The 23,414-nt window shown below is 39.1% G+C and overlaps 1 protein-coding gene across 1 annotated transcript in view; it reads left to right on the top strand.

Moving 5' to 3' along the window:
- The window catches only part of LOC129722725 (uncharacterized), a 232,909-nt gene extending 209,714 nt beyond the window's left edge, over nt 1-23,195 (top strand). Inside the window, exon 10 of the mRNA XM_055676415.1 lies at nt 21,660-23,195. Coding sequence (XP_055532390.1) covers nt 21,660-22,841 — 1,182 coding nt within the window. The 3' untranslated portion in view covers nt 22,842-23,195. The remainder of the gene's footprint in view (nt 1-21,659) is intronic.
- The last annotated feature ends 219 nt before the right edge of the window (nt 23,196-23,414 follow it).

The following is a 23,414-nucleotide window of genomic DNA, read 5'->3' as shown; positions in this document are numbered from 1 at the left end:
TATGGGAATATTTTTGACAATGCTAAAAAAGTTCCACAAGTCGCCTTTCGCATAACTGGCGAGCATTTGCCTATCGTACTCACGTTTCCTCCGACTTACTCGAAGTGGTGACTCGAAGTCGGCCATTTTTGGATTCCATGAGGTTTCACCTTAAATGTTCAACAAAATAGCTTTCGCTTTGTATAGATAGATAACGGCGCCGGCTACGTTCTTACGATCGGTTAGGGATGGAAACAAGGAAATGTTACAATCGTTGTTGCCAAAGAACGAGTTCACCTCTGCATCTCTGACAGTAACTATAACTATCTGAAGTGGTATTTGTCCTACTGTGTGACTTTTTTCTGAAATTTAGCGTGAGAAAAGGGTCAAATAGGGAGCTGGGAGAGAGCCTGGGAATGTGTAAAAGTTCATACATTTAACAAAGTATAACGAATCATGGCACTTGTTCAATCATCAGCTTGTATTAGGAGAATTCCATTTCGTCTATGTTTTTGAAGTCAGCGTGAGGGGACTCCATTTCGTCTATGTTTTTGAAGTCTGCGTTAGGAATATAGGTCAATTCGTCCTTGAAACTCTTCCGTATTTTTCACCACTTAATGAAATTAAAAATTAAAATAATAATAAATAAATTACATATTTTACAATTTTCGTATATTTTAGCGATCCGACAGTTCACTAAACTATAAAAATCGGCACAGTTGTCTGAGAGCTATTTTCATTCAAAAACTTCTATTCTGCCAACCAAAAACGTCACATGTTTATTTCAGTTTTCACATAATGTGCCCCAGTATTGTGAAGAGGGACGTCATCCCATGTCAAAAGTATTGACCATAGTGAAGTCCACAAAAACTAAATGGGTTCATTCTCAAGGTTATCTCCACATGCACTTTTCTTACACTGAATTCTACAATACCTCCATGACTCCTTTCTGATAAAATGAGACAGGCCGGAATAACTCATATTTGAAACCTCTCCAGGCAATGATTGGCAGGAGGAACGAGGCTCGGTATAGTAGAGCAGTATATAGTAGAGAGTATATACACAAGCACAGATAAATAACAAGCGTGTCATTTACGCTTATTTCAGAAGTGTGAAATTTTGCAAGAATTCCGATTTTGGTATCGATTGATATACCCCCGCTCTGTAAGACCCCCTCCCTCCCTTGTTACAAATTAATACATTTTTTGTTCGAAACCTCGTTTTTCCTTTTTATTAGAGTTTATAGACGTAAGCATCCGACGAAAAAACTGATAGGTGATTTTCGAAGAAATTAAACCATGGACTAGATGTTTTGCCAGATAAATTAAGTTAATATTATTCAATATAAATATTTTAAAACTTAATTTGTATTTTTTATCGTTGTGAAAAATTCATATAAGAAACATTTGTTATCGCGAGGTAATATGAGTCAATCGTGAGATATAACACTTTAAGTTTTTCAACAATCAAATTTATTTGAAAATGTCTGTTACCTTTCTAACCCAAAAAATGATTTTAAGAGATTTTTTGGTTATTAAGGAATCAGAACAAATCTTTATTTTTCAGCAGAGTCGCGAGTTTTTCTCCGTTTGATCCGGCATTAGATGTTTCAATCAATGATTTGTTAAGTTTACCGAAAATATTGAAACATTTGGCGGCACTACCACAAGGGGGAAGGGCGAACATGGTTGACCGAAATACTTCTTGTAGCAAAAGGGAGCAGTTCAACAAAATATGTCCCAGTTTTAATATTCTTTTTAAATTGTCGTTTTTGATTTGGCTGAAACTTTGCATACTCGTTTCTATAGGCAAAAGATGCCGTTTTGTGCTATTGGTTGTATTTTTTGGAACACTACTCATTTTTGTTCATCGAAGTCCCCCTCGTTGTTTATTTACGTTTGAAATGACATCCCAGTTAGCTGGATGGCCGATTGCGATAACTGGGAAGTGCTCTTCGCCCAGTTAGCGAACAGTTACTATATTAATAAACGAATACGCCCCTTCGTGGAGTAACTGGAGCCTCCGATGGTTGTGGAGCGGCATGGAGAACAAGAGCGCTGTACGAGTGAAAATAAACATTTTAGTATGTACTATGAAGGATAAGAGGAACACAAAAATAGATGACCTACGATTTTTCATGTTTTGAGCGGTGTTTTGCAGAAAACTGTTCCTGCTATGGCTACGGAGTGCAGCGAGGAAAAAAATATTTAAAAGTCGTTTCAAAAAAGCTGCTCTCATCACTAGAATCGTATAAATGCATACCTATTGCTATATCTTTTACTAACGATTCCGTCCCTGTGAGTTGTTAAAAGGTGTAAGAGGCGTTTGCAAACTTGACCACTGGATAGATCTAGTGGGCGCAGCATATCTGTTGCTAGCGTGATACATGAAACAAACACAAAATCATACTTCTAAAACAGGTATTAGACGAAGCAAATATTTGCTATTTTTGGTACGATTTTTATTTGCAAAAAATTAAATCTGTATTGAAAAATAGCAAATATTTGCTTCGTCTAATACCTGCTTAAAACTTGCCGTCATGGAACAGCAACTTTTACGCGCGCGTTCGTCTTATATTTGTTTTAAAGATGAGGTTATATACTGCGTTGTATCTTTTCGTTGAGGTTCATACTAATGTGCGTGTTTTTACGTCGCAAAGCAATCAATCCACATACGAAAATGTTGCTGTGATGATAAAACTATAATTTTTACAGCGCTTTCTGCAAATTTTGTTATATAAAACGTTATAAAACATTAGATATGTGAGAGTTAATAATATTGGTTATGTAACTGTCAAATGACTCTTTTATTTTACTGCGTTGTAACTTCTGATCGTGTCCCATTCCATCCCTATCAACTACAGTCGCAAAAATAACGCCTGCATCGCAGTGTGTATAGTTGATAGGGGTGAGCAATAGCATAGCTAGCAGTGGATTGTATTACGAATATAGATTCTTGAACAGTACCACCGTCCCAGTAGCTTAATTGGTCAAAACATCATGCCGGTGGCAAGGATATTGTGGATTCAAGCCTCGTCTAGATGAGGTATATTCCTCCAAGTCTGTATCATATTTTCAGTTCGATTATTTTTCACTTTCCCAGTTGCACACACTATCTGCCTTTAATAAACTTGAATGTTGACGGGTAAAAAGTCGTTATAAAAATCAGTTCAACAGAAAGTGGCTATGGGTTCAAACTTTTTCAAAATTGCCGAGAATGCAACTGTAACAAATTTGCGAAAAGTAAACGCCGTAAATAGTAGAAACATGAAAATTCGGTGTAAATTTATAACTGGAGTCGAATCCTCATCGATTTTCGGGAAATAATTAAAGGTCAATCAGTATTCAGACAATCTTTTATTTAACAAAATTTCATGCAATTAGCATTAGCATGCAAGTTGCTGTTACGATGCATCTACGTTGCTAAATTCGATCATGCTTCGTTTACCATGTTGTTATAAATGTCATTTTGTATGTTCTTAAACATTGCTGTTTCATTCTTGACACTTGTGTTGAAACAATGAAAATGTTGCATTTGGCTCTACCTTCTACGTTTTTTTGTCAGTGTATTAACAGAAAACAGAAATGTATCTAGTAGTTAGTTTTGCTTAATAATTTGTTGCTGTGATGCACATGATTTTGATGCTTGGGCAACGGGCTTCACGTTCAAACTAATACCATCAAGCAAAATTAATATGATATGTTATGATTATGATTGTTTATTATTTTCTTTTCCTGTTTGCTCACATTTCATCATTATCAAACAATAAAAATAATATTGTTTTCAATTTAGTATTACCGTAGGATAAAACAATATGAAACAAGAAAAGCGGCGAAGGGAGAGAAAATCTCAACGTTAAATTGAAAATTTAATTTTTTTAAATATTTAATTGAGTATTGATTGAACGAGAAATACTGGCAACACTACTGCAAAAAAAGAATGATTTTTTGGGTCCCTAATATCTAGAAAAATCCAAAAAATCATTTCTTGAGTTGTTCTTTGGGTTAGCAGGTGCAGAGCTGCGGAAAGTCAATATCATACTACTGACATTACGCCAAAATGATGCAACACCAGAATCAGCCAACTACGATGCATGGTTCATTACAAAAGAGTTTGCGATGTTACAATGATTCTCTTAGCGTCAACTCTCACTCTCTTTTTTTTTCTTGCTATCTTTCTCGATCATTCGGGTATGGCTGTACTAAGTTTGAACCAGCAGAAATATCAAGTTCATTTTGACAGCATGATGTTATGAGGATAGCAAACATAAAATCAATGATTTTTCTTCATTTGATATGTATGATATTGATATATGGTCGGCATGCGATCAGACCGAACTAAGCGCCGTTTTCTCAGATTGAGTTATTGACACCCAGTGGATATGAGAAGTAATTATCTATCTATTATGAAGTAACGAAATCGTTTGAGCATTTGATAACGATATTATAACAAAAATTCTCTGTTGTTACACAGCAATTGCGGCGGTAAATGTTTTTCGACGCTTGGTTCGGTTTGGCTGCACGCCGATTTAAAGCATTGTCAATAAACAACTATTACTTCGTTTTGTAACTGAGCGTATTTTAGTTTGGTACATTTTGAATCTGTATGATCATTCATTCTTATTCTCAGTAGAGAATATGCTTCTTCATAACACCAATTGTAATAAAAAGAATTCTTTTAATATTTTTCAAATGATCTCATATCTGAAAAATAATATTGCATTTTTATTTGTTTTTTGACAGCATGAGTTTATTAATTTGATTCTTGAATATTGTGCTTGTTGTAGGTTAAACTAAAGACAGTGTTGTTCGCGGCAAAAAATGAATCGCGGGTGGCAAAACAGAAAACTTTTAAATATGTATGGGTATGTATATTTATATACAGATCCTGTTAAATGTTGGCACGGTTCAACTTTGAAACTGTTCAATTTTGGTTCGGAACGGTTTTGCTTTTCTCCTAGTTTTTATTCATATTTTCTTTTAACGAAGAGGATGGCCGGAGTTAATCGACTGGTTTCGGATATATGACCGGAATATGTTTCAGTAACATGGTAACGATGACCAAAGCAGTGCTTAGAAGTGCTTAAAATCCTACCATGTCTCTCATTGAAAAATGTAAAAATGCGGACCTGTTCCGGTTGTGTTCCGAATACTCGGAGTTGTTGTGCCAGCCCATCAAGCGACACCTATAACCACTGGTTTGAAATTATAAACCGAGTTCATTGGGTGCCATATCTTGAGTTGGGATCGTCACAGACCGCAAAGCAGATCAATTTTAAAAAATCCTGATAGCAACAAACTTCAAGCTAGCACTGACATAATCACGCTACTGAAACGATTTTTGATATTCCAAAAATCACCTTGATTTGCATTGCACTGATATTTCCGAGTGAAAATGGCAACAAAAGAGACAAGATATTGAATCACTTGTCGGAACCTCACGCTTACTGTGATGGTTGCTGGCTATTTATGAGAGAAAGAAACGAGTGCGATGATATTTTCTCTCTCGTCATAGTCAGCATGTTGCTTGGATTAATCGCAGCTCTGAGCAGGTTAACAGACATCTTCACATTAACATGATTGTTTGATGAAAATTGAGTAACTTAAAACTGTTTTTGTAAAAATGTTATATGTACATCGAGATTGACTCATATCATCTCACGTGTTTCCTACGTCAATTTTCTGAGGAATAATATGAAGCTATCAAATTTAAAATAAAATTGGCTGCACTTACTGAAAAATGGAAACTTATTTCAAAAACACAAAAATAATCTATCTGGCAACACTTCCGATCAAAAATAAGATTTTTTGGCTAATTTTTTTGAAAAAATCACACAAAATTTAAATTGTAAGAGAACGTGTTCTTTCAAATATGGAAGAGGGTGTTCTAAACTAAGAATTTGTTCAAACAATTAGGGGAAAGTTATCGTTTAACAACTTTTTTCAATCGACGATTAGATCTAAAATGACTTAATTCTTTTGTCGCTTTTTCATGCTCATAATATATGAGCTTTGAAACCATCGTTAAACGCCCCTACCACGCACGTTTTTTTTTGCCCTCTGTGTTAATTATTTAAAAGCCCTTTCGAAGTCGTGCAGCTACCGAAAACAATTCACCGAATCGCTTAAACCCATTAAACCTCTCTGTCCAGGGAGAATCTACACGGCCGTTGCCACCAGTAACGCGGCATGTTGGGGCCACCGAATGACGGTCCCTAATTAGGTCGAGTGATTCTCTGCCTGCGAGCGTGTCAGACCGAACTCTGTCCGAACCAAAAGCGATCAAAGTGCAATCAAATATTAAACTTGAAAAAGTTTCTACGCCTGCCGGATGGTGGGCGGCGGCGGTGGTGTTGATTGGCTAGTAATGTGCTAGGCCTCCCCCCTTTTACGCTTCTCTACGCATTGAATTGATCTTGAGCTCGTCCTTAGTAGCGGCGTTTCACACATTTTATCCGGTAACCGTGTAATAATTAACGTTGATGTTTAATTTAGTTTTATGGTTAATTTAACTTCAGTTATAATAAATCGCAATTGTGCTGATGGTTCTTAAATAATCGATTCACATTACCCACTAAAAGTTCAGTTTTACTTCATTCGATACTTCAGTCGCGTGGTCTTACCCGTCTGCCACTTGGGCAGCTGTTTTAAACCCCGAAGTAACTGACAAAGTAGGCTCCCAGAGTCTTAAGTAACTCGCTTATGATGTCCATCAGTTGACAAGTGAAAATTTTTCTCCCTAATCCAATTAGCCTTCGGGAGAAAAAAGTGTAGCTCAGAAAGGATGAAAAACAATATCTTCTTTCGAGCAATCTTCGAAGAAGAACCTGCCGGGGCTTCACCGTCCAGGTAAGAGTTCGGCCGAGGAGGCACGGGACGCCAACGAGTTGAATGGATGAGTAAAGTTTCATCATTAATCAAACAATAAACGAATAAAACGGGAAGTGGAAGTTCGTCAATATTCTTTCTGCGCGGTCGCCCCGCAGCGGAATATTTCCAGTAGAAGTGAGGGAAAAAGGCGGAATTGCAGACCTTCTATCTGCAGGAGTATCTTAAAAAAAAAAAGAACGGTGAGTTGGTGGGTGTGTAGCCGGTGTGGATAATACTATTTATAAATTATGTAGCAGCGCTTCCCAATTATAAAACAATACATCATCAGGTGCTAATAAGCTAAAAGTATGTGTCTGCTACTGTGAGGAAAATAAGCTCGCGCATTGACGGGTTGTTTTCTGTTTACGGCGTTGCAGAAAAATTTATCAAGATGATCTTGAAGCTGTGCAAATCCACTACGCCACCGATAGATGAATTTGGAGAGTGCTTATATTTTCCTGCGAGACTAAATATCTGTCCCAATGTGCAAGGAAGCTCTTCGGATGGGCAAACTATAAGTAAGCAAGACGGAAGATCTAGTAAACAAAATTTTTGTGTCATAACGACTAAAGAATTTGGAAAATGTTTTAAATCTAGAAATCTACAAAACTACTTGTTTTTGTTAACAGAATGTAACAGAATTAACCGAATGTAGAAACGATAAACTAAAAATCTCCTTTTTGATCAAGATTTGCGGAAAATTCCATTAGCACTAATGTGTAAATGAACACGGTAGTGTTAGCGACTAAACTATGCTATCGTACGAGAAAGTAAGTTCTCGATTGTTACTATTGTCTGTTTTCGGATGGTATTTCCGATAAATCAAAAAAAAGCAATGGTCGATCGTAAAGAATCCAGTCGAGTTTGTGTTAAAAAATATTACTTTCAACGAAGATTTATTTGGTCACGTAGTATCCTTCAAAATATTATGCAAGAGTGTTGAACCTTGAACTGATCCAACTAGAACTCTTCCCCCTTAAAGATTCATTTCATGATTTTTGAATTATTCAATTATGCAAAAAAAAAACCGCCGAAGAAGGTGTAAATTACGAATCCAACAGAGCACGAACCTCGTTCCAGTCACCATTAGGTATGCACGTCAGAGCACAGATTCATTATTTTTCCATTACAAATTACCGCATATTTTCTCATCAGTCTCTTCACGTTGCATCGCACGAAATCACATCTCATTCGAGCGGCCGGGAGCTGTGTGCTTCAAGCCCAAAAGCATATTAAAAAGAAAGACAGCATGTCGATGCCATAAGAAAGCCCCGTCCGAAGAGAACAAACTCCCATGCAAATGACAGCTCTTTGATGGGAAATACTTCACGTAACCAAAAAACAAAAAAAAAAAAATAAGATCACTCCCCGGTGGGCATCGGTTCCACTCGCCATAACCATAACTCCCACCCTTGCTGCGGAAGGTACAGTTTTTCCTGCCCATCCAGCGCAGCACAGTCATTCGTCTGTGCGGAACTTCTGTATGGGATTTCTGTTCACGTAATCGTCACCCCCAGCCGTCATTCTGTTCCGTGGCAAAGTTGTTGCGGTGCGCAATCCATACCCGCGTTCCAATAATGAGAAAACGAAACGGCTCCTTGAAACTATATACACATAATAATCAATGGCGCAAATCGGTGGCTTCCGGTGCGAAGGCCACGGAGGCAGCTTCCCAAGAGGTTGTGGCTGTCCCGTACACAACACCTTCCCGCGGTGGCAATTGTCGCTCCATCAGGGTATAGTACGTCACGTTGCAGGAACTCGCACCCATCGCAATGCACGGTGCTTTTCATTGTATGCTGTTTTTGTTGTTGCTGTTACAAACACACAACTTGCACTGTGTAACATCGACGATGTTCACCGAGCTATTTGAGACTAATTTTAAATTATATGCCATTGCCATTTTGGGCCCTCATTCGAAGGATTAGTTTGCGTAATGCAAGTTTTCTGTGTGATCAGCATAGGAATAAAATTCAGAATAGTAACACAATCGCATGAATCGGGTTGCATCTGAGGGTGATACTATTGGTATAGTGACTTTCGAGCCCCTTCTTGTAGTGCAGAATCATTCTTTCTGAAACTTTTCCCTTGAGGCACCTCTTGAAGTTAAAATAAACAACGCTCAATCGTAATTGCGTCACCAATATGGAATAGGAATATCTTTGTCTCCATATAGTGCCGTTGGTGCATTAGGTAGGAGAGCTCGTAACCTCAGGGTTAGAAGGGCTATATTTACTCGTAACGATTCTGAAGGGTGTTACGGTCAAGCATTGGTCAACTTCAATCTGACGTAGGCGTGGAAGTAGGAGAAGCAACGAATCAAAATTTTTCCGAACTATTTGCCCGCCAAGTTGACAAAATTGTTGAATATGGCCAAATCAACCGTCACATTCAACGGTTGATTTGGCCACATTCAACAATTTTGTCAACTTGGCGGGCAAATAGTTCGGAAAAATTTGCCCGCCAAGTTGACAAAATTGTTGAATGTGGCCAAATCAACCGTCTACCACAAAAGATCAAAACAATGGTCGCAGTGGTCCAAATCTTACAAAAAAAAAAAAAAAAATTAAAATCAACCGTCACCAATGTAATAACAGTGTTTGGAGAACGTTTGTCGACTGCCAGGAAGACAGGATCGGGAAAACGACGGAAAGAGTCGCACGCTGTTTCAAGCGGAATTCTAACCATTCCTTGTTGCAAGTAAGCTGGGAATGTCATCTACAACTGTGAATCGAGCTTAAAAACGAACCGGACTGTCGACTTACAAAAGGGTGGTGACTCCAAATCGTGACGCTAGCCAAAACAAGTTCACCAGACAACGATAGCGAAAGCTATACGTAAAGATGTTGACGAAGTTTGATTGCGTAATACAGAATAATGAAACTTACGTCAAGGCAAGCTTTGAACAGCTCCCTGAATATGAATATTATATGACAACTGAAAAATAAGAGGTGGCAGAGATTTTCAAACATATTAAGCTGTCGAAGTTTGCAGATGAATATCTCGTGTTGCAGACCATCTGTTCGTGTGGTTTAAAGAGCAAAATTTTCCGGTTCCGTCAATCAGGAAATTTATGTGCAAGAGTGCCTGAAGAGACGTCTGTTGCTTTTCCTCAAGCAACACAGTTGTTCCGTTCTTGCCATTACGGAAAATGGTCATGGAGTCAAGTGGAGCCTCAAAAAAACGCGAAAGACAGTTGTCAACGAGATGCAGTTAAAGGCTAACTGGCGTTCAGTAAGGAACAAAGTGACCAAGAAGGCTATACAAAACTTTATGAAAGGAGTCGAAAGAAAGGTCTGGCAACTCGCATTCGTTAAAAAGAAAGTCAATATGGGTCATTCCATACGAAGTGTACATACCACTTGGACACGACCATCACAGATTTTGCTCAAAGTTGGGGGGATTATTCATCTACTGTCTCTTTGAAAAAATCACAATTTTGGTATCGATTGGAATACCCCCCGCTCTGTGGGAAACCTCTGTTTATTGCAAAGTCACGCATTTTTTGTTCAAAATCTTTTTTTTCTTCTTACACTTCATAGACGTAAAATTTCCGAAAAATACTGATAGATGATTTTTGAAGAAAATAAACCAAGAAATCCAGAAAAAATATAAGTTTCAACCGGAAGAGTTGCCAGATAATTTTTTTTTGTATTTGAAAACTAAATTTACATTTTTCGGCAAATGCAGCCATTTTGATTTTAAATTTGATAAGTTCATCGTGTTCCGTGGAAAATTTCACATAAGAAACAACTATCGTCCCGAGGTAATATGAGCCAATCTCGAGATATAACATTTTTACGAAAAAAGTTGTAAACTTCGTAATTATTTTATTTTATAATTTATAGACGTAAGACACCCGAAAAATAGTGATAAAAAATAGTGAAAAAAGTTGTAAACTTCGTAATTATGTTTCTTCACAATTTATAGACGTAAGACACCCGAAAAATAGTGATAGATGAATTTTGAAAGAAATAAACCAAGGAATCCAGAAAAAATATTGTTTTCGACCGGATGTGTTGCCAGATAGATTACTTTCGTATTTTAAAACTAAATTTACATTTTTCGGCATTTTTTTTTACATTTACCTCGGGATGATAGTTGTTTCTTATGTAAAATTTTCCAAGGAACACGATGAAATTATCAAATTTAAAATAAAAATGGCTGCAATTGCCGAAAAATGCAAATTTAGTTTTCAAATACAAAAATAATTTATCTGGCAACACTTCTGGTCAAAGCTAATATTTTTTCTGGATTCCTTTGTTTATTTTCTTCAAAAATTATCTATCAGTTTTTTTCGGACATCTTAAGTCTATGAATTGTAAGAAAAAGAAAAAAGAGATTTTAAACAAAAAAGGCGTGACTTTGCAATAAACAGGGGTGGGATTTTTTCAAAGTGACAGTAGATGAATATTTCTCCCAACTTTGAGCAAAATCTGTGATGGTCGAGTTCAAGTTTGTGCTTCTTCGTGGTCACTTCGTTTGGAATGACCCATATTGTCCTTCATTCTGTATGAATTAAACTTGACAAAGAAACTTCATTTAGTTTTTTTTGTCTATTTTTTTGAGGCTTTCAGCCGGCAGCTGGTTCACCTCATATCATTTAGTTTTTGCAAATGACCGATTAACACACATTTTTGTTTGAACAATTTTCGACCGTAACACCCTTTATGTACGTGCAAGACCAGAAACCAAGGCACTCCAGAAATTTTCTTTAACATTTGCAGCTGCAAAAATCATCAAATATTTTTGAAGGGAGTGGATCTTGAATAAAAAAAGAAATTGAATTTCCATGCAATACATTTCCATAGAAGTTAATACAACCAACTTTCCACATTCTAGAGTAAAGCAAATCCTTGGTACTACATTCCGATACGGAACTCGACCTTCTGTTTATTATACACAGACTTCGCAGCCAACTATTGAGTGTACAGGACAATTGCGGGGCTAGCGCTACGATCCTACTGACACTAACAGTCTCTCCCGAGCCGGATCTCGAACATACGACAACTGGCTTGTTAGGTCAGCATCGTACCCCAAGACCAGCTGGGATCCACATTCTACAACTTGATATAAATACTGGTTACTTCGACCACTCTCTCCATTAAACACGTAAGAAATTACCTTCACAATTCGATATACTGCCGGTAACCGCAAGTCAGTCTCATCTGTAAAAATATGAAATCGAGAAAACAGCTTCGAAAGATGTTTTATTCACGCTCAGTTATCACTCATTCAACACGAAATCATTTGACAATATTCACGCTAAAATATAGTTTGCATACTAGCCTGCACTTATTACGTTGCAAAAACCACTGAAATCATTGATTTAATGATAAAAACCTCGAGTGTGACTGACTTGCCGTTACATTCTTCATCGAAGAGAAAAGTAACCGCAAGTCGTTCACATTGCCATGTTGATGCTATAGTGCTTGTCGACGTGTTGTTATTCGTTGTCGTAGAAATCCGTCAATCCTTCGCAGTTCGGAAGTGTATGTTGATGTGAACAGTTCCAAAAATGTCGATGTTGGAAAATCTCATGATGTACGGAACCGATAAAAGCTCATACGGTGAGGATTCGGATGAGCTTTCATCGGTTAGCAGTTAATTCATCCGACAAATTCAAGATGATCAAAATCCGTTTGAGGTTCGAGCATCACCTGTGGCGATATCTTGGAACAATTTTCTAGATTCTAAGGGATGCTTTTTCGATACTGAAAATTTTCCGGGAAGATCCATTAAGAAGCGAACCAAGAAAAAAAAAATGTACTTGAACTCATATTAGCAGGAAATTGCTGCACATAAATTCATCACCATTTCAAACTAAAAACTAATCCCAACGATTATTTTTTAACGGTCATATCGAACTTCTCTCCTCCACTTCCCAATCCCCACCCATTTTATTTTGTTTAATTGGGACTGATATTCGATTAGTTTTCCTCTGGGACTGACTTGCGGTTACTTTTCATGATGAGACAATTCGACTTGGTATTGATTTTCACTTTTGTTGAACAAATCACTATTTTTTATCGGTACATCTGAAAATACACTCAATGATAGGCCAAAATCCGATGCTAACTCAAAATTGACAAAATCACAGATGGGACTCACTTGCGGTTTCCGGCAGTATACTTCTCATCCCAATGGTCCGTTCTATATCGAGTCAAAGAGAATTGAATGTTTATCGATTTGTGTAAGGATGTTATGACCTTTTGCTTGCAAAGCATAGATAACGGTGCTCAAATGGACGCAGTATTGAGTGGGTGAGCAAGTGCACCAGTTATATCGCTTAAGCGCAATGGTACCAATTATGGCAATATTCCATTAAAACTTCATAGGCTCCATAATTGGTTCATGCCATAACTGGTACATTTTTGGGGTATTGCCATAGCTTGTACTCCTCCCCTACACTGATCTAGGAGCTGAAAGCTGTAAGATCTGAAAGCGTTCAAACGAGTAGACCACAGAATACTTCGAGGCAAACTCGAGAAACTCGGAGTTTCATCTGCTCTCTTGCAATGATTTGTATCCTGTTTGATAAATCGAAAACTGTTTGAAGATAGGAATTCAGTTCTCTGCACAATTCACAAATGTCTCTCGAGTCCTGCAAGGCAGCAATCTTGAACTATCAAATTCGAGATCTGGTAGTTATTTTGGATAGTGCACTCCCTTTAAAACTGCACTACGCCGAAATTATCTCTAAAGCTTATCGTTAGTGCCATTTTTTCGAAAATAGGTTTTTCATGCCAATTTGTTCATTATTCGAAGACCTAGCTTTCGGTATCTTCCTTTTCGTTTTTACTTATTCGTGCACTGCATTAAATAGAAAAAAAAACAAAGTGAAGTAGGCACCATTTCAATACAAAAGTAACAATAAATGCATTCGCACTGAAAAACTTGGATCTACGTCACAATGTCATCTCACGGCTGTGTAGATGGGTTCCACGATCCAGTTCATAGTAGGTAGAATTTTTTTATATGTACCGTAAAACGGGACGAATAGAAATAATGGGGCAACAACAACAAGTCTTTAACAACATTCAAAAATCATGTAGAAATTTTTTCTCGGATAGTTCAATAGTAAACAGGTCCTCCAAATCCATTCAAGGATTAAAAGCACTGCTGTCAGTTCCTTTAAGGGGTTATATACCTTTTTGGTCGAGAAAAATGAGGGAAGTTTGAATTTATTTTTAAGTGCATAGCACCATTTTCATTGCATCGAAGTGGTATTTTTCTGAAAGTACAGTTTATCAACAACAAGAAAATACGTTTGATTTTGAGATATACCAATTATTACTGGCCGTTTCCTAACTGGCCGGAGTAATGGCCGTTTCCTCGAAACGCTATTTTTTGCAGAGGCTTGCGGTGATCCTGATAGAGACTCAGCGGATCAACCGAAATCAAAAAACTCATATTTTTTCATTAGTTTAGAAGTGTGCCGGGTCCTTGAACGATCGCTTTTATGAGTATTTTGCTTTCAGTGCAAACGGGGACGTTTTTCCCAAAAAATGTACGTTTTGAGCGCAAAAAATTGCATTAAAAATTTTTTTGCGGCAAAATGTAACTGTATGTTTCAAAAAGCGATCGTTCAAGGACCGGGGTATTTTATAACCAAAATTTAAAAAAAAAGATGAAGGAAATCGGTTCAGTAGTTTTCCCGCAATCAGGATCACGAGAAAGTCATTTTCCGGAAAAAACTATTTCGAGATAATCGCGTGTAAAGTTTCAAGTTTAGCTTATGCGGCCGTGGCGAGGCGCGTTGCAAATCGCTCTAACTTTCTTCCTATTGCTCAGATCTTTATGAAATTTGTGAAAATATTCTCAAGATGTTGTATTTAAAGATAATGTAATAAAAATTTTTCCGGTTTTTTGAAAACTAAAAAGGTATATAACCCCTTAAAAAAACCCAAACTGGAGGCTCAATTTCAGAGCGTTTCCGAGTGCCAAAAAACATTTCCTATGGAATCTCTCATCAGAACAAGAAAAACGCAAGCAACTGATGAGTGTTTCTATTCGCCCCATTTCGTGGCTAAAAGAAACATCCAACATTTTTTTTCAATGAAAGAACACATTATTTTTATATCAAAATGGTATTTACACCGTTGATAGAGGAAAGCTAGACTCATGTTTCAAAGCTTTTATATTCATTCTAGACATTGCAGTATTTTTTGTAAGATAAGACATAGTGGAGACTGTTATAACGTTTGCAGTAAAAAAAAATAGACAAAATTGCCGATTTTCATGAGTTTACCTTCAAACGCACTGACGAAACTATCCATGCAGCATCAATCATAGTAACCCATTAGTCAACAGAGAAAATTTCACAGGTCTATCAGTCAAACTCTAACCGTGATGGCGAAAACAGTGAAGCTATTCCGTTGAGAAGTGTGCGCGTTCAAAGAACGGTACCCTTTCGCGTTGAAAATGGACATCGTGTGGCAGTTTGTGGACACTGGATACGCCCGTTCCGGCATCTACAACATCTCCAACATCTGATGATGGACGGCAAGACCTATCTCACCCTGGATAGCAACGACTGGGAGGGTATTTTGTATTTTACTTCCCCCACGAAGGAAATGAACACCGAGGTTATAGGTTATTTATAGTACAAAGTGCCTGCCGGAAGTTGTGTCGTTCATCAAGTTATATCATACGGCCGAAGACGCGGTGTTTTGGCCGGATCCCGCGTCGAAGCGATCGTTGGAGGAGTCGAAGCGATCGTTGGAGGAGATGGAGCGGTTGAATATCGATATTATACCCAAGTTGGCGAGCCCTCCCAACGTCCCCAAGTTGCGTCCCATCGAAGATTTCTGGGCAAGCCTGAAGCGTAAGAGCTACTCCAACAATTGTGTCGCGAAAACTGGGGAGGAATTAATACACCTTGCACACCTTGCTCGTCGCTCGTATTCCTTATCCTGTTCCTGTTTTGCAAGTCGTTTCTAACAAAGTTGTCTTCTGCGCTGGCCAGCAGCTACTTCTCGTGCTCGGGTTTCTTCCGACGGTGAACTCTATTTTCGGCAGCAAGGTTCTTCTCGTCCGCCGCTCTCTGGCACTCAGCTATGCTGTCTTCCAAGCGTCGTACCTACCTCTCGCAGTTATTGCAACGACACCGTGAATACTACTTCACAGTACATTTATATCTTCACTCGTTCCTCTTGTTCTGCAATCCGTTGATCCAGATCTCTGGTGTATTTCTCAGCCACCCTATCAGCTTTCAACCGCTTTAAGTTCAACTGTGCGAGATTTAGGCACGTTCGACAACCTTGCTCAGAGTCAATTTTCGGTCCCCGAAAGACCTAATATCAGGCTTCCGTTCTCTTTATTTTTGCTCAAATTTCCTTTTCTACCTGCCAAACCCCCTGGAGAACTAGACTTTCTCTCACAAAGAGTGAGTAATTATCCACATTTAGGTGTAGAGTATTTCAGTCGCAGAGTTCCTTTTCACTCTTTATCATCGCGTGTTAGGGATAAACATTCATTTGCTCTCTCAGTTTAAAAGGGAGTAGATTTCGTTAGATTCTCCTTTACTAGAAGAGAAGTTGGCCAAATATCAAAACATTTAGGTTCACATTGAAGCCACATCCTAACCGTTTTCGAATTTAATATTATAGGAAGATTAACAACTCACCATGGGTGCGTATTCTGCAGAAAATTCGATTTTATACTGTTTTTGCCGCACCACAGAGCGATGAGAACGGTAACGCAATGCTCAGTTGATCGCCGAGTAGTTTATTTCATTTTTCTTGCGTGCGCGGATGAGCAATTTATAAGAGTTTCACTGGATTTTTGCTCTGTCAAAGTAGGAGCGTTTTTTCGTCAGAGACTCTATTACCCCGCGCTCTCTCTACAGCAGATGGTGTGATGCACATTGAATGTAAGCTCGCAGTTGTTAAGAGGGAAGAAAACTGTTTTCTCTTTAAGATGAAGATGAGCAAAACAAAGCCTGCCTAATACTTGTAACATCCGAAAAGGGCCGACCATCAATCAGTACGCGATTGATCTAAGAGCCGGCTTTTCCAATTGGATGCCTCCAGGTATGTTTCCGAATATTCGAATGTGGGAAATAGTAGCTACATATGGATATCTCTATGGCCACGGCAAAGTTTATAAGCCTCAGGCCGTTTTCATTGGTTAACGTTTGCCTCTTCGATGACGAATTTCATGTCGTGTTTTGGGCAATTTTGATAGGTTCGTTAAAGCCCTTAATCTTTGACGTCATTGGATTTGTCGTTTGTCGGTGAGTAGGTGTTGAATAAACTGTGCCACCTCAGCTACTCAACTAGGTGAGCAATGTCTCTCCACCTCCTCCAAGGTTATTAAAGGTTCTCAGGGTCGGCTGATAGGACGAAAATAGCAGTTGGCATGCATTGTATATTTCCGATAAGGGGAGGTTTAACCTGACTCTCCTGTACCACGTGGCACACTTAATGGAATCTAAGTACATGCATTTTTATCTTAGATCTAATCACAGGCTAATTACATACAATATCTTGGAAGATCTCTGCTACCGATGCTGGCTGTTCGGTAGCTCGGCAACCTATGCCGTCACGCCGACGATTCCGCCGTCTCCTGGCTGTTTCCGCATCTCTCCTCCTCCCAGGCCGCAACCATTGGGGAATTCAGCGAACCTTCGCCGTCCTACGGCTCGTTCGTTCGTCTCTTTTATCGGTCCGGCTCCAAATGACTTCGCCGACTGACGTACTGTCTACCATGGGCGTAGCCAGAATTTCAAATAGGGGGGGAAGCTCTTCAAAATTTTAGAAGTAAAAAAATGGTTCACTAAGATCGCTTTTTACGCGGTTGTTTTTACGTGGATTTTTTACGCGGCTTTTTTTACGTGGATTCCGGAATTTACGCGGTTTTTTACGCGGATTTCGAAATTTACGCGTTTTTTAACGCGGATTCCGGAATTTACGCGGCACGTATCCCCCGCGTAAAAAGCGACTTTTGTGTGTTTTGAAAAATAGTAATAAATACTAATCTTTAGTGATTGTTACATCAAGGCAACCAGTGAAAAGTTGTCCTTGACATCAGAGTGGAAAATTTGATAATTCTTTGTCCAACCTCGAATATAAATAGATGTTCTTTACTAAAAACTCTTAAGTTCATTTAAACCTTTGGACATATTATTTTGGCGACAAGGATCTCAAGAATCCACGAACATGGCAAAAGATAGAGTTGATCAGCAGTCGCAACCGGGAATTCAAGATATGATTCACAAGATGGCCCAAATTTTACAGCGGATAGCGGTCCAGCAGCGTCAGTATCAAACCCCGGAGCAGATTTTGGAGTCCCTCTTTTTGAATATCATCGAGTTTGTCTTCGACGAAGAAAACGGAGTTGTTTAACCGCTACCAGGACCTCTTTGAGAACGATGCAGGCCAGCTGAATGATACGGCGAAGGTGCGTTTACTTCTCCGAAAGCTGGACATCCATTTGCACAGCCGCTATCTCAACTACATTCTGTCAAAGCTTCCCAAGGACGTGAAGATTGAAGACACAGTCGAGATTCTCAATAAAGTCCTCGGGCATCAAACGTCAAACGTTCCGGAAGCGGTTCATGTGTCTTTTCACGATTGTTGTTGACCATCTGCCGATTAACACTCAGCAAGCAGAGAGCACTCAAACGCTGTTCAAATATTGTTGACCTCAGCCAGGTTTTTACCCGACATAATGCTCTGAACGAGCGTTAAATCGTGCATGTTTCCATGGTAGAGCAAGTGCAATTTTAACTGCTTTCTCAGTCGCAGGGAAGAAAGAAAGGGCTTAAGCTAGCAGGTCTATAAGATCCAACTCTTCCAAGTTCTTACAGTCTGCTCTCATACTGCTGCAATGTTTATACAAAACTTCCACCTCAAAACAAAATTGTCAACTTCAAAAAAAATTACGAAATTTTCGGTTTTGCGCTTGAACTCTTTCAACGACATGCGTATTACGTTAGCGGGATATAGCAAGGATCGTAAGTCGATTGGTTTTGTCTCTGCTTGGCGCATTGCATTTCAAATTTATATGGAGATTTGTATGGAAAAACCAACGTTTTTGCATTTTTCATTCTAAAGAGCTCAAAGTGGCTCAAACCATAGGTTTAATGACTTCAAATGGTAGGTTTTTTGGTGCCTAACAACTTGGCCGAAGACATCAACAAGCTAGGGTGTCCCAAAAAAAATGCTGGAGCTGTTCAAAGTTGACTATGTCGAAATCTATGTTGCAAATCATTTTTTCTGCCAACACTGCCAGTGTACCGGCGTTAGACAGATTTCCATCAGAAGTAATCTCTGAAACACGTTGTAGATTCTACCTACGCCTAGAATATTGACTTCGATACTTCTGCTTAATGTAGTGCATTATTAGATCATGATTGAGCTCTCTAGAAAGGTAAATGCAAAAAGCAGGTTTTCCCATATAAATTTTTATACAAATTTGAAATGCAATGCGCCAAGCGGAGACAAAACCAATCGACTTCAGGTAAGTTTAGGGTTGTTTGGGGCCCCAAAAGGAACCGAAAAAACTTGGTTCTGGAAAATCGATCACTTTTCCCCACCCTAGTCAGCATACTTCGAAAGTTACTCCCAGGAGTTGGTTTCCCGATCTCTAGGGATACTCGTATCTCGGTCAGCACCTCGGGATAGGAGTTGCAGGACAGAAGTATTACACGTTTCGAGCTATTCACCAATCAAAAGGTCTGATTATCGAAAAGAAAGCCGGATATAGCAACAAAAAAAGTGAAAAGGTTGTGTATAAAACCCGACCGCAAGGTTAACGTACAATTACAACAGTTTGTCGAGGGTTAATGTCTTTCTTGCAATAAATAAGGGGATATACTCGATTGGAGTAAATCATTTTGATGGTATGGAACGGGTAATAAAAAAAAATTGATAATTTTGAAAGGAGCGTTGTTTAATTGGTTTAAAGACATAAAACATTTTAAAAAATGTAAGAGGTTGCCAGAATACGTTTGTCGGTAGAACACCTCTTCACCTTTGAAAGAAAAAAAAAACAGAATGAGTGAAATCGAATTCTGCTCGAAGAGAAGGTTATGTAAAATTTCGCATTTTAATTAGAGGCAAAAAGATTACTTTCGAGAGAATCAATCAGGCAAGAGTAGGGTACTCGAGGGTTTAATTTTTTTCCAATATTTAGTAATAGTTGTGTTATCAAACACAATAAACTGTTTCGTAAACAACTGATTCAATTTAATTCCGAGAGTAAACTAAAGATCAATGTTTACTTACTGAAGTTGTGGGTACCTAGGTGCGTGTCTAGAATAAGTGGTGAAGCATCACTTGCCTCAGTTTCTGTTGAATTAGCTTGCATCGTTGCTTCTAAAAATTATTAAAGGGTCTATTCCCAATCCCGATGAAAACTGAACAAGTGACAATCGTAATAAGCATGACGATTGGCGATTTTCACCGTGAGGTGAGTCCATATTACGCCGCTAAATAACAAAAGTCGATAAAAACGGAAAAAATGCTGCTCCAAAGCTCAAAATAATTGCCCTTGAAAGATTATAGCTTTTTGATCATTCCTGTCAATTTTGATTTCTCTAGCCATTGTCAAAACGCGTCAACTTACGTCAAAGTGTCGCATATTTATGAGTTATAAACATTTGAAATTGGACAATTTTCGTGACAGTCTTGACGTTCAGATTTTCTTTTTACACCTTTCCTCATAATGTTGCCGTAAGACGTAATTATATGTCAAAAAAACACCACAAGTCTTAGGGTTTCTCTAAGCGGAACGGTGCTCCAAACAGCAAGATTCTAAACAATCTTGTACTTGTTCGAAGATGCCTTTTTGATTAATGTCTGAAGTATCCGTTATTGACGGCTTTGCATCATCATCATCAGATTTCAGTGCATAAGTTGCACTCCATAACAATTACCAACCTGATCACATCATCACTTTGACTTCTGTATTTGCCGGCATTCCTGTATCCAATGCATGGAGAGAAAATGGTACGAGCTATTGATGATTATTCGAATAAAATAAACATAGATACATATATATCTCGAACATGTTTCATAAATACTCGTTATGGAAGTTCCGTCTACTGTGAGACCCGAGCGCAGTCACGTGAGCTTTGCATAAAATTCCGTACACGTGGTAATATAATTGAACCACGTGACATTTTTCCTGTACCGAAGGTAATGTATTCACTTCCGAGTGGTGCGAAAAGGGAAAGCAGAGAAGGCCCCCAGCGTAACACAACTTACCATGTTGCGGTAACAGGACGACGGTGCGTGTCACAACTGCACCCAAAACAACCTGTCACAACGGTTTCGGGCACAATCGTACCGGAGGTTGGGAAATTAGATGCATCGAAGGGGATTAAAACCTTATCAGTGCTGGCGGAGAGAAATGTTTGCGCTACTCTGCTGAGGTCTCCAGAAGGCGGCCTTTGGAATCTGTATGCTGTTTCAATAACTTTTGTATAGATCAAACCAATTTGTCAATTGTTTGCAAGGAAAATTTACCTGCTTTAAATTAGAGGGATTTTATGCCAATTCATCTGGCGGTAGCATCCTACTGAAATTCAGTGCAACTTTGTGAGTGTGATGACATACGTAATTTTTCCCAATTTTTGCGGGCATAAACTACAAATTGATAAACGTGTATTAGTTACTCATGACGGGTTATCAAAATATAATTATAATGCTCTTGGTAAATCTTCTGCGAATAAATATAAGCATAGTTTTATAGTTGTTTTAGAAATTATTTTAAAGCACAAATAGTTTAAACCTTAATGAAACAAAACACAGTTGAAGTTTTTACAGATTTTTTCACGTGAACTTTTATTTCTTTACCCCACAGCACTCGATGGTCTATTTCTTTCATCATTACGAACTACCAGTCATAATACAGCAGGCCCAACTGCAACAGATCCTACTACAAACACGTGACGGCCAAGTACCTCCTGTAAACTTAGCCCAACCGACAAGACCTCAACAGCAACAACAAGCTCAACGCGCTCGTAACGGTAATCCACAACAGCAGCAGCAGCAACAACAACAACCGCAGCAACAACAGCAGCAAGCGCATCACCGGGCGGCGACAGTTCTGGATGGGTTCATCAACGCTATGCGCTTCCAGCGACGGCCCAACGACAATAACAACAACAATCGAAACATTCTGATCAGTATTCCCCGCTACTACGGACTGTTGGCGATGAATGGGAACAACAACGACAACAACAATGCAGCTCCTGCTTTCGGTGAGGGAGGAGTTAATGCGACGGTGCGCAATATTGCGCACAGCTTAGTGCAAAGTCTCCGGGCCAACGTGGCCGCCGGTATGGAGCTGTTGGGCAACATGAACATCAACAATAATAACATTTTCTCCAACAACATTTTCGCAAACAATATTTTCGCCAACAACATTTTCGCCAACAACATTTTCGCCCAAAGACCTTGGTTTGGGTTTGGCATTCCAGTGCAGTTCCGTCGGAATGCGAACGGTCCTGCGATCGGAATACGAATAATCGGTCGAATGCAGTTCGGCACGGGACAGAATACCAACACGGTGGCATCTGGAGCGGATGTTGGGAATGCAGCTGGCAGAACAGGAGCTGCCTCGATGGCGGCCGAAAACATTGCAACGGACTCTGCGGTAGATCCGCGAACTAACTATCAGCGTAACTATGAAGCGAATAACTTCATATTCCCGGAAGCAGTACTTACAAATCATCAGCAGCAACAGCAGCAGACGTCTGAGCCACGGTTAGAGATAACAACGACTGCGACTGCCGTTGTCGAAGCTGACGATACGGAGAAAATATACAGCATTGAAGCTCTGGCCCAGGATAGCAGCGACATCAGCAGGTCTGAGCGGAGTTTTGCTCACGCTTCGGGATCCAGTACTAGCAACGTTCCGGAGCCAGAGCAGCGCAGTAGTATGAATAGTATAGCGGAACCGTCCGGTACGGTCATCGCCGATCGGGGTACTAGTAGACCCCCGACGGAAGCATCTTCAGATTTCAACGGTGGAGAATCTTAAGCGATTTTTATTCTGGTATTTTTTTTAGTCGCGAGTCAATGTGTCTACACCCCGCTTATTTATCCTGCGAACTTATTTTATTGAACAGAAGCTTAGCAGTTTGTCACGAAACTGACGAGATTGTGCTTTAGGGTAGAAAGCGTGCAAACGTGTACCGAAGTGTGTGAAGTAGGGACGAAGCGTATTTCTCTGTATATAGGCTGAAGACGGTGAAAATAATTTTGGCAGTTGTGAAATTTTAAGTTGATCGCCGGCGATTTCGTTTGAACCGTAGAGACCAAGAAGCAGTTCAAATTAAATTAATAATGATTATTAAAGTCAGTATCGTTGGTTCACTTGTTTTTTGAAAATGAAAAAAAAAGTGTTATTGATCCTATCCGAAGGCAGAAGATAAACTATTTTTATTTTCACCGATAACAAGCAGGTAACGTTGATGGAAAATTCCAGTATTATTTCAACCGATTAATCCGTATTCACCAATCGCCACGAAATGACTCTTCAGGAAGTAGCCAGAAAACGTTGTTTTGGGTGTACGACAACCTTGCTGCTCAACGTTTATTTAGCAGCACTCGG

The sequence above is a fragment of the Wyeomyia smithii genome, chromosome 2 (assembly GCF_029784165.1).
Source record: "Wyeomyia smithii strain HCP4-BCI-WySm-NY-G18 chromosome 2, ASM2978416v1, whole genome shotgun sequence".
Lineage (NCBI taxonomy): Eukaryota > Metazoa > Arthropoda > Insecta > Diptera > Culicidae > Wyeomyia > Wyeomyia smithii.
The sequence above is the reverse complement of the archived record's forward strand: the minus strand, read 5'-3'. Positions and strand labels throughout refer to the sequence as shown.